Raw genomic sequence first — 12,710 nt, 5'->3', positions numbered from 1 at the left:
TTGCTCTCCCTCATTTCTCTATGGTTTTATTTAAACGCTAAGATTTAAGGTTTACTTTAAAGCTGGGTATGGAGCATTCAGGAGGTAGAGGCAGGAGTAAAAACAGCTCAAGGCCAGCCTCAGCTACATAGGGAACACAAGGCTAGCCTATGCTACATGAGAGTCTGTCGCAAAGGAGAAAAAAAATCAGCAACAATTAAGTAAGCTGCATTATATAAATAGTTTGTAAAGAAAGCTACTGCACAATGAGATAATAATCAGGGCCTTAAGTGTACTTAAATAAAAACTTTTTAGATAAAGCAAGATACTTACTACAATAAATGAGAACAGTTCATAAATAATTACATGAACCTAAATGTGTTTATTTTTAAAAACAGGTCAAATAGACTTTTGTTGCTCTTGAAGACTGTGATATCAGGCCATGTTATATGATTACAGCTTGAGCGAAAGAGCATGTACGGGGCAGAGTTCTTCCCATAAAAGTGAATCCACCCTTTATAAGAGCTGAGTACAGCAAAAAGGCATTTCAGGTTCTTCCACACAGACCACTGTGCTCTAAGAAATTTGGTCTCCGTGAAGAGCTCTGGGCTCTTCCCAGGCTCCCTGGAGATAACTACAGACTATCATTTTCTCCTCACAATGCCAACTGATAAAGGCATGCAAATCGGAAGACTGTAGGCTGGACTGGTCACACTTGAAGTCTTAGTAGTGGTTAGAGGTCAGGGAAGACGTTGGGTCATCTGCCATTAGTCTACTCAAAAATAAATTCAACCACAAAAGCAACCCTTCACGTATACAGTACACATCTGCACTGTGGGGCTAGGAAGGGACCCAGGGCCCAGTGAGCTACATCAACAGCCTGAATTTTACATCTAGAAGCCGTCCAGACTGTGCCCTGTGCATATGGCAGGCTCTACTTGTACCCTTTTTCCTTATAACCAAAGTGAATCTGACAGATTCCAGTGAGTCCTGTGAGGACTGTGAGTGCAGCACTCACCCTGGTGTAACTTAGGGAGCCCCAAACTTGTAACAGCCTGCAGCTCTATTCCCTTGACCTCGGTTTGTCCAATTCAAGATAATCACAGAAATACAAACCAGTGAACTGTCATTTTCTACCCCACATAGTTTGCATTTCATAACATTACTCTAGAGCTTTAAAGATAAGTGGTGGGGTTGATTGAGTGAGTTGCTTGAGATGAGGAGATCTAACACATACCTGGTATATATTGAAATCTGCAAGTCTAACGACAACAGAGCTGGACATCAGCTTGGCTGTGGATGGCTGAGGTAACACTGGCGGTGCTTTAGGAGTCCCTTTCAGAGTGGACTCTTTCTCTGTGAGAAACAAAACTTCCTCTCAATTCATTATAAAATTACTTTTCATAGCAACTCTTCTGCTGCAGAGAAGACTACTAGAAACGGAAGAATGATCCATTTCTCAAACAAGATAATACACAGAGAGACAAGTATGCCTTTATAATGGTTATTCTTTAAAACAAGAATCATATTTTAATTATATTTAAGTCACTCTCTCACAATGTTAAAAGTGAAAAATTAACCAGCCACTTAAGAATCTAAATACTCTAAGTGGACATTACTATTACTGGTTATACTAATCTGAGAAGCATTGAGGACTAGGGATCAGACTCAGCAGTTAAGAGCTCACGGTTCTCTTGCAGAGGACCCAAGTTTGGTTCCCAGGACCCATGTTAGGCAGCTCACATTCACTGCCTGTAACTTCAACTCTAAAGGACCCTGTGCTCTCTTCCGACTCCACAGACAATCCACTCCTGTGCATAAACCCATACGCAAACATACACACATACACATTATTAAAAAGAAAACCACTGGAAAGTGCTTTGGTCTATAAAACCATTAGTCTACATCTTCGGAATTTAAAATACTGCTTCTCATTCTCCCCTCGGCCCCTCCCCCATTTGAATGAATATGAGGGGACGTCATTTGGTGAAATACCTGTTTGTGTGTGCTGGGGAGAGGCATGTGTTGGGGATTTAGGAGGTGAACCTACATTATGATCCTTCATAGCCTGTTTAAGCATTTCAACGTTGCATTCAAATTCATGTAACAACTCGTTAGCCCATCCATTCTTTGTTTTGGTTGCATCACTGAAATACATCCAATGATTACAACTATCTCCTGTAAAAGGAATAAGAGGAACTTCAATGTAAAGCTTTATATAAAATTCAGTTATTTTCTCAAGAGAGCAGCCTTTGTTCTGTTTTGAGAGGTTTTGATTGCAGGAGGGCTCACCATACCAGACTTAAGTCTTTAATATTAAAAAAAAACCAGTTTACTTCTCTAACAAAATAAGAGCAAGACAGAGGAAAAAAGTATCCAAAGCAAATAACCTAGGTGACTTTCTATCTAGAACCTATCCTTGGGAAACAATGCTCAATTCAAAGCTAAAGATTCGAGCAATTTTCACAGATGCTCAATTACCTGGCAAACAGCTACTGTAAGGAATCTCAGAAAAATACCAAGGAAAACCCTTCATCAAGACTTGTTGTCAAGTGACTAACCATAATCTAAGACCTAAAGCTGACAAGATGATGGTTATCAAACATTTAAGGAAACAACAAAACTACACAACACAGGTTCCAATCATCAACAGATACATGTTTGGAGAGGACAAAACACAATCCAGACTAGGTTTCTTTGTAATGACTTAGAGAAGTTGCAGGTACACACAAAAGTTGAGAAAATAAAGTCTGCTCCATGACTATCTTCCCTTCTAAAATAAAGAGAATCTCCACAGTCAGAAAGCTTTTCTCTTCCCTCCAGACTGAGGCTGCATTGCTGGGTGTCCTCCTGCCCCCGGTGCTGGGCTCACAGGCCTGGACAGCACAGCGGCCAGCTGAAAGGGTCTGGAACCCTTCCCAACTAGGGCAGGCCCTGAGACATGCCCTCCAAAAGCAACCCTGTCTGTGCCGACAGAGAAGTGATAAGCACTGACGGGAAGCCTGACATAAAAATCTTACTACTTTTTAAAAGTCCTAGAAATTCTATATTTTGTTTTTGTTTTCTTATTAGTGTAAATAACAAAATGAAAACAAATACTACCAAATCTCAGACATAGGTGTGATGGTTGAATTACTTGATTTGGCAATAAATTATCCTATTTTATTTTTGTTATTTGGTAGAAAAGAACATATCAATACTTGATGATTAAAGAGCCTATTAAATCTTATTTACTGATGAATTTAGAAAATATAGAAAAGTGGGGGAAAATTCCAAAATTATTTAAAAATTCAAACTATTACGATTTGATTTGTCACAAATCACAAAATAATATAAATACGTGTTGTTATAATCCGATTTTTTATATTTTAAAACATGTATTTAGTACTGATTTAGACAATTCTACTTCTCTCTTCTTCTCCCTTTTCTCCCCACCCACTCGCTCTGTGATGCTGTCTCACACAAGCTATTCAAGTTCTCCACCATTTAGTGATGCCTTAGCCCGAATCGGTCAGTTTCTAATTACAGTTTCTAATAATCTACATGAACCTCATTATGTCTAAGACAATTCTATATTCTTGGTAAAGTACTGCCAGAAGAAAAACAGTAACAATATCGTGATCTCTTTTCTTCCTAATAAGTAAAAAAAAAAAAAAATGAACAATTAAATTTTTTAAAAAATTGGCTGTCATTTTAAAAGCAAGATTTGCGTATTTTAAATAAATTACTATACACACCTGCTTTATGATAAGGATAATAGTCTATGGTCAGCTGTGTGAAGGAGAGCTGCATAGCACCTCCACTAATACGTCTGTTGGACTCTGGGAAGAGAAAAAGAAGTGAGGGAGGGAAAAGGACAGAAACACTAAGTAAACATTTGAAACATTGAATTTTCCATTTAAATCAGATTCCAAGTAGCAACAGCAAGTATACATACCCAATATAAGTGATTAACTGGTTTATATCAACTAGTGCAACTTTTAGCATAGCTCCAGTCCTCATCTGCAGCCTTTGAAGTCAGCCCGTGAGAGGGCTCAGCAGATTAAAACACTTGTCAGCAAGCCCCAGGACCTGAGTTCAATTCCCAGCTCTCATAGAGGAAAGTCTCCCAAATGCTCTCCTCTGGCTTCCACATGTTTGGAGCTAATTGTTTCGGTACTCAGAATTTTTGTTTATTTGTTTTGGTTATTTGAAAGTGGAAAGGTATGTACAAAGCACATTATGAGTAGTTTCTGAGGTAGTGCTCAGTAATGAAAATAGTATTCTGAAATAAAACCTACCAAACAGGTAAAATAAACATGGTAGGTAATAAAAGTGTCTTGGTTAGTTTTACCATCAGATGAGTTTTTTGTAAACTGATGACTATTTTGAAGCCTTTAAGATTTCACAACAGAGATGCCACTGCAGAACCCATACAGTGTGGGAGACATCATCATCCAGGGTACTTATGAGGGAGATGTCACTGCAGAACCTATACAGTGTGGGAGACATCATCATCCAGTGCACTTATGAGGGAGAAGTCACTGCAGAACCTACACAGTGTGGGAGACATCATCCAGGGTACTTAGGAGGAGTAATAGCAGGTAAGCCAGGTCTTAGAAAATACTAAGCAAAAATGCTTAGTTTCACCAGCTCGTTTTGTTACTGTGCTTTAAAAAATTTTGGGTTTTTCCTTTTCAATCACTAAAGCAGAAAATGACAACTATAAACCAAAAGACACAAAGTGGGCAAAGAAAATGACAACAAATTCCTTTACAAACCCCACATCTTCTGCTCTCCATCCCGTCACTTCTGGGCAGTACTGGACTGACTGAACCTAGGGCCTCTCACATGTCTTATATGTGCACTATCACAGAGATACTCCCCCAGACGTGAGGGAAGAAAGTCGAGAGAGGGTCTAATTAACTCGCCCTACGCTGGCTCTGGACTCACTCTGTAGCTACTCACTGTGTAGAAACACAGACCTTGAGTTGGTGATCCTCCTGCCGTGAGGCCCCAGTGCTGGGATTGTAAGCCTGTACACTAGGCCAGCTCCCTCTATCCTTGCGCTTGTTAGCCGACTCCTCCCCATTTCTCTGATGGCTGGAGAATAATTGCTTCTCCTAAGACTTTCTCAGCTTTAAAAACAATAAAACCCAAAAGATATTCTGACACAGGCCTGAAGAACTCAGGTCAAATATCTCCATTTTTAAGGGATCTTTGCTTCCTTCTAACACTCACCAAAACAATATGAACACGGTCTCTAGTGGGCCATTGACCCTGTGAGAGAGAAGCAGAAATACCGAGCACTCCAAGTGTGGAACGTGGGTTTTCAAAGTGACCAGGGACAGCTTCCTGCCTGTCCTATTACCCCAGTCCACTCAATAAGGATGAACACAGGAACACGAACTGAAACAGGAGTCAGTTTCCTTATGAAATGCTGAGGGAGGGGACACAATGTTAGAAAGCCACACAGTTGTCTTTATGTGCACAAAGAACATGGCTTCAGGGCTGCAGAGATGGCTCAGAGGTTAAGAGCACTCACTGCTCTTCCAGGGGACCTGAGTTCAATTCCCAGCACCCACACAGTAGCTCACAACCATTTGTAACTCTACTGCCAAGGGATCCACATCCTCTTCTGGCCTCCAGAGGAACTGAGCACACACCAGTGCACAGACACACTTGCAGGCAAATTACAAGACAACACAAGTTGATAGACAGGTGAGTTAATTAACAATGCTTACCACATGTAAACACTTATGAATGGACTATACGATAAAATGTATAGATAGTTTCAAAAGACAATTCGAAGTTACTTTATTCAAGGATGTCATTTACTCAGTCTTGGTTACTGTTGCTGTTTTCAGACAGAGTCTCTTTATGCAGACTGGCCTCAATGTTTCAAATGTTTCCTTTCTATACCAATCTGAATGAGGATATTTTAATAGATACTATGCATAATAAACAATACAGTATTGCAGTCAATTTGTAGAAAAGGCAAATAGTTTGATGTAAGATTACCTTTTTCTTTCGCATGAATATCGTCACAGATGTGTAGATCTAGATGGGAAATCACTAGATGGTGGGAGGTTTCCTTAACATCAAAGTCATTGAAGAATTTGACAATTCCATCATTGAGATCAGGAGCATTGGCAGCCTGTGGGGTCTTCACGTGCTGGCTGGATGAGGCTGCAGTAGAGCTCTAAAGATTCCAAACCACATCATCACCGCCTGCTCACATCCTCAGAATGTCACACACGAACAAGCAACTCACGAGAAATGAGCATGATACAGTGTATGTTGTATCAGCAGCTCAGCTGCCTTAAGAATACCTTATGAATTATATAAAAACAAAACTATACACAATCTGACTGCAAGCCTAATAAATTTCAGTAAATATCTGTACACACTTACATTCTTAGTTTTCTCATCTTTACCTCTTCAATCAAAGCTGCTTTCTCCTCTGTATTTCTTTTTATGGCTAACAAAACTACATATTATCATTCTTTTTTTTTTTTTTTCTTTTTTTTTTTTTTTGGTTTTTTTCGAGACAGGGTTTCTCTGCGTAGTTTTGTGCCTTTCCTGGAGCTCACTTGGTAGCCCAGGCTGGCCTCGAACTCACAGCGATCCGCCTGGCTCTGCCTCCCGAGTGCTGGGATTAAAGGCGTGCGCCACCACCGCCCGGCCATATTATCATTCTTAATCCTTATCCGTAACTTCCGGAAAATGAAGGTATTGCTTTCCAATCTGGTTTGTTATGTCTTTTGAGCCATTATCAAAAACTCGTGCACATACTTCCTCTAGACTGGCTCCGTTCTCTGTCCTCCTCATTAGCTCCTCTTCTATGAGGCTATGACACTATGACACTGTCATGTGTCGACTAAACTGCCCCCGAGAAAACTCCTACTAGCACCCAGATGCCAAAACGTACAAGGTCCCTCTTGTCTACACAGTCCCCTTGTGCAGGAAAACTGCCCTGCTCTAGTCCCGTAGGCTGTCCCTAAATTTAAAATTAGGCTGACAGGACAAGACATGGTGGCACACACCTCCCAGCACTCAGGAGGCAGAGGCAGGTTGAGCTTAAAGTTCAAGGCCAGCCTAGTCTACAAAGTATGTTCCAAGCCAGACAAGGCTACATAGTAAGATCCTGTCTCAAAAAAAAAAAAAAAAAAAAAAACCCACAACAATACAAAGTAAAAATAAATAAATCTGGCTCCCCCAGAGAGCTCAGGAGGCGGCACTTGGATAAGCATCACAAAACGGGCAGGATGAGATGGGACTCGCCGTCAGCTCTGTAGGTTTTTACTTGTTTCCCTGGCTATACGCTCTGTAAAACTCTGCTCACACCAACAGGTAGAGCAGATGAGGGGATTTGTTTTAAAAATGGAATTCGGTACTTGACACTCCAAGTTACGTGCCAGGATTGACAACGCGCTTTACCATATGATATTACTTCCAATAACCCAATCCTTCTACAGTGCTTTCTATGGTATATTCAAAACAAATAATGGAAGTCACTCGTCACTTAGTCATGAGAATCATTCATTTCTGGCAGCAAATATTCAAATTTCCTGTTTTGTTCCCAGAAGTATTTGTTCTTCCTGGACAAATCCATCACAGACTGGAGATTTGTAAGAGGGTGACTTCAGTATCTTAAGAGGGTAAATGCAATTCTGGCACGGGAGAACATGTGTAACATCCAAAACCAGCATATTCTCAGGAGGTCAGAAGAAATAAAGAGCACATTAAGGTAGCAGGTATAGAACTCAATTTCCTTAAAATGCAAATCTCAGAAAAGAGTGTAGGGTGAGTGTGTGTTATGTGAACACAGGTCTCTCTCTCTGTGTCAGCATGTGCAGGTCAGAGGACAATCTCACCTTCCACCTAATTTGAGACAAGAACTCTCTTTCGTAGCTCAGCCCACAACTTCCTGGATTCTCCTGTCTGCACCCCATCTTGTCACACACACTGTCTGCACCTCATCTCGTCACAGGCACATTCCTGTCTGCACCCCATCTTGCCACAGAGGCAGGAACTAGAGACGTTTTGAGGGTGCTGGGGATCCAAACTTGGATCCTAAAGATGGTCCAGCAAGCACTTTCCCACCGACCCGTCTCCCTAGCTTGGTTCTTCACTCTAAGACACAATCTCATTATGTTCCTTGCAAAGCCTCCCCAGATTCTGCAGTCAGTTTAAACTCCGGGGCTCCCCCCACTCATCCACTGCCTTCTCTCTTGGTTCTTCCCTTAGCACTGATGGAGAAGCCAGGTGTTTCGATTTCCCTCTCCCCAACACTCTCAAGCTATGGAAGGCGGGATCACACGTCTACTTTTCCGTCCAATTGTAAGCAAGCCAGCGTGAACAGCACGAAAGCCTGCAGTGTATGGCACGTCCATGTACCAAGCTCCATTACCAACAAGCTAAGATTGCTCAGAGATATTAATATTAGTGTGTTAAAAAACTTCATAGAAGTATGATTTCATATCATCTCACAAAATTTTAGGACAAGAAGTTATGAAATTTACTTCTACTTTTAAAAAAATAATCAAATATACTACTCACTGGAACTTTCCATGTCCCTTCTACAAAGATGTTTATGTATTAGTAATCAGGATTTAATACTGGGAAAGACTGGAAAAAAAACTTTTTTATTCAGTTAAATGACGCTTCTGATTCCCTATGGCCAACCCAGCTCCAGTCATCAGAAAATTCTAGCGGAAGCTGTTTTCAGCTTTAGTGTCTCTGGACAGTTGTGTAGCTATCTACGCTGCCAGCCTTCAGTGCCTTCTCTTACACACCCAGGTTTTTCTGCCCTTTACCTCAAAAAATTAAACTCATTTCTAACACAAAAACTAATTGGTCTTATAGTATAAAACCCAGAGCCTGATATTGGGGTAAATGCTGAAAGATCAGAGAGACAAAGGAACAAGCCACTCCATGTCTCACCTCTAGGACTCCTCAGCCTGAAGTTCCTCAGTTCCTGTCTCCTCGAGCCTTATATAACTTTCTTCGCCCACCATATAACTTCCTTTTAGTGCTAGAATTAAAGGCGTGTGATACCAAATACTGGGATTAAAGGTGTGTGCCACCACTGCCTGGCTCTGTTTCTCTCCTAGACTGAGTCAATCTCATTTGTCCAGGGTGGCTTTGAACTCACAGAGATCCAGATGGATCTCGGCTTCCAGAATGCTAAGATTAAAGGTGTGTGCCACCATGCTTGGCCTCTATGTTTACTTTAGTGGCTTGTTCTGTTCTCTGATCTTCAGGCAAATTTTATTAGGGTACACAATAATTCACCACACTGATTTTTTTTTTTTTTTAACTTCCTGAAAAGGATTACTGGGCTAGGAAATGACTTGGTGCATAAAAGCACTTACTATACAGGCATGAAGACTTGAGTTCAAGTGCCCAGCACTCACGTTAAAAGTGGGACACTGCCAACTCCAACCCCAGCACTGTGAGAGGACGTGATAGAATTCCTGGGGTTGGCGGCCATTCCAGCAGCAGGCTCAGTGAGAGACTATCACAAGGAAATAAGGTGCAGGAGATGAAGCAGGAGACTCAACACACTCCTATGTCCGCCATGCTCCCATGGGTGTGCACACATAAGGTTATACCATCAAATACTGCTACACCGTCAATAATTCTGTGCCCTGGACAAAGAGCTCCAAGCAGAACAAGCACTAGACACACAGTAATGTCACATATAACATTACACTTGAATGGATTTAACCAAGAAGATACTTGGTTTCAGTGTTACAATATCACATAAAGGAAATAACCAACTCACCAATCTGTTGACACTAAGTTACATATTGTCTTTTTTTCTGTGAATTTGTAGCATACCTGTGCAGGTTCAGGAGCCATACTCTTCCTTTGTTCTGTTGATTTTTCTATTGCTTCACTAAGAGACTTTGCATACTGCACCATAGCCTTCAACTGGGAATCCGTTAAAACCCATAACAAGTCATCCAGTATTAGCACTAACTTTGTTGCGATGACATTGCAGTCTTTCAACTGTAATAAAAGTGATTTAGAAAATTAATCCAAGACTAAAACTTATAACACCCTTACATTTATTAACAGCATAAAGATTGTTAGTAGGATTAAATGTGGACGTGGATACTGCCTCCATTTAATTAAGTATTTGAGCCTTCAGGATGGATCAGTAGGCAGAGTCACTTGCCACCAAGCCTAATGGCCCGAGTCCAACCCTCAGGACCCCCATAGTGGAAGGCGAGATCCAACATCCCTAAGCCACCCTCTGACCTCCACTAACAGCATGGCACATGTTCCCCTTCCTACGAGATGAAGAATAATGAAAATGTAACAAGTATTTATTGAGTGCCTATAAGATAGAAGACTATTTCCCAAAGCTAAGGATGATAGCGCTAAAAGAGACAGACAGGTTTCAGTACAAATTACACAGCATGTGTGTAATGTCTATGTGCAGGTGACGGCGCCTAATCGCTTCTATTAACTGAACTCATCCTACCTGGGAAAGTGGAATTACAAGTCATCAAATACAAAAGGCCATTTCACCCACGGTTCACGTTTCTGGGAATCTCTGGGAAGCTCGGAGAAGCCTCCCTTCCTGGAGCTTACCACAGCCATTTACGTTAATATGCCAGTGACACAGAGCACAGAGCACGCTGCTGAGTCTGTAATTGGGCCTGTTTTTAAAGGTATCATCTCCTCATTAAAGCTCATCACCAACCCCACTGCGCTCGCTCTCAGGCTCCAATACTCTTCCTGCTTGCTTCTTCATTTATATATAGTTTCTAAGTTACCAGCGCCATCTTTTGTTGTCTGTTTGAGCCAGGATCTCTGGGTAACCAGAACTCTGCCTTCCAAGTGCTGGGCTAAAGCTGTGTGCCACCACGCCTGCCCCCCCCCCCCCCCCAGCCAAATCTTAAAAACTTACTGATGGTTAAAGTGTTGGCTATCAATAATAAAAACCATGGTTGAGCAAAATTCAGTAAGAGAAACCTCTTCCTCCTCCTCCTCCACTTCTTCACCCCCCCCCCCCCCCGTTGCATTTAAGGACTAAACTCAGGGTCTTATTCATGCTAATTAAGCAATCTACCACAAGTTACACTCCCAGCCTGTGAAATGAAACTGTAAGACAGTAAATATTCAACAACTATCTGAATCTTAAAAAAATAAAATAAAATAAATAAAATAAAAAGATGCTGGAGAGATAGCTTAACAGTTAAGAGAAATGACTGCTCTTCCAGAGGACCCAGGTTCAACTCCCAGCACCCACATGGCAGCCCACAGCTGTCTGTAACTCCAAGATCTGATACCTTCACACAGACATACATGCAGGCAAAATACGAGCGCACATAAAATAAAAATAACCCAATTATTGTAAAAAATAAATAAAAATCCATTCAGTTGTTAGGAATACTAACCTTTGAGCACTTAAATCCTCATCTCTCAGAGAGGAGTGCTGTAACTACACAGCTCTCCATAGACCATTATCCCAGTCTCTGTCTGCGACAGCGTCCAGGTCCACCCCTCACCCTGTCCCTGTGCCACCTGACCATCTCCTGCCTGCTTTATCACCAACATAGGGACCAAAACGACCACTGTACTTACTCTTCTTTTAAGGGTGACTCTGATTTTTGACTGGTTAGTTATTAATCGAACAGGAGCACACATAATTTCAAGATGTGAACTTTGGGTGGCATCTGCTTCAATTCGAATCATCTGCCAATTAATTTCTTTAAATGTCAGAATCTAAGGAGAAAACAGAGATTAGGAGCACACACTCATGCAAAATGAGAAAGTGTACATTTATGAAAGCAGAGAAATAATGTACCTCCTCTCTCTCTCTCTTTTTTTTTTTTTTGGTTTTTGGTTTTTGGTTTTTGGTTTTTGTTTTTTCGAGAAACGGTTTCTCTGTGTAGCTTTGGTGCCTTTCCTGGAACTCACTCTGTAGCCCAGGCTGGCTTCAAACTCACAGAGATCCCCCTGCCTCTGCCTCCCGAGTGCTGCGATTAAAGGCATGCGCCACCACCGCCCAGCTAATGTACCTTCTCAACTAATTTTTGTGACATTCTAAAAATGTTTGTCACGCTACTTCTACTCTTCATCAAACTCAGCAGTGTACATTCAGAATTTACTCATCCATGAGACTCTTGGCACTTTCATTTAGGAAACAACACAATCAACAAGTAGCTCTAGAGTCAGGTCTGAAACAGTGTCTGAATAAAACCCAGAAGGAGCTAAAGGCACTTACTGCAAAAAGCTGACCTGAGCTTGATCCCTGGAACCCACATAAATACAAGAGAGATGAGACTCCACAAAGTTGATCTCTGACCTCCACATGTATGCCATGGTGCATGCATGCATTAGTGCATACACACGCACATGCACACATGCTCGCAAAGACATACGTGAACAGGCATACACACACACACATATGCACAGACACATAAATAGTCACATGTATGTACATGTATATACACATGCACGCACACACACAAAAAATTTAAATTAAAAAGTAGGACTCATTACTTTCATAAGGTGAAAGATGTATATAATAAAACATTAAAATACCAACATTTTATAATTAAATTATTTAGGTTAATAGAAAAGTATACTTATAAGTCCAGAAGAAAGAAATCTACTAGAATGTGATTCTGGGCAACCATAAATGTAACTATTTTATTTTGGGGTGTGGGTGTGTGTGTGTGTACACGTGTATATGGTGATATTTCATTTGTACTGAAATGTGATTTTATTTG

The 12,710-nt window shown here is 41.1% G+C and overlaps 1 protein-coding gene across 2 annotated transcripts in view; it reads right to left on the bottom strand.

Annotated features, from left to right (window-relative positions):
• The window catches only part of Bltp3b (bridge-like lipid transfer protein family member 3B), a 74,978-nt gene that overhangs the window by 23,617 nt on the left and 38,651 nt on the right, over positions 1-12,710 (bottom strand). For both annotated transcript variants that reach the window (XM_006979821.4, XM_015998449.3), the window contains 6 exons: positions 11,560-11,700; positions 9,805-9,975; positions 5,980-6,160; positions 3,717-3,800; positions 1,975-2,157; positions 1,217-1,335 (listed from right to left, as the gene is read on the bottom strand). In XM_006979821.4, the coding sequence (XP_006979883.1) occupies positions 1,217-1,335; positions 1,975-2,157; positions 3,717-3,800; positions 5,980-6,160; positions 9,805-9,975; positions 11,560-11,700 (879 nt within the window). The remainder of the gene's footprint in view (positions 1-1,216; positions 1,336-1,974; positions 2,158-3,716; positions 3,801-5,979; positions 6,161-9,804; positions 9,976-11,559; positions 11,701-12,710) is intronic.

Source organism: Peromyscus maniculatus, chromosome 18 (assembly GCF_049852395.1).
Source record: "Peromyscus maniculatus bairdii isolate BWxNUB_F1_BW_parent chromosome 18, HU_Pman_BW_mat_3.1, whole genome shotgun sequence".
NCBI lineage: Eukaryota > Metazoa > Chordata > Mammalia > Rodentia > Cricetidae > Peromyscus > Peromyscus maniculatus.
Note: the sequence above shows the minus strand (reverse complement) of the source record. Positions and strands in the feature narration are given on the sequence as shown.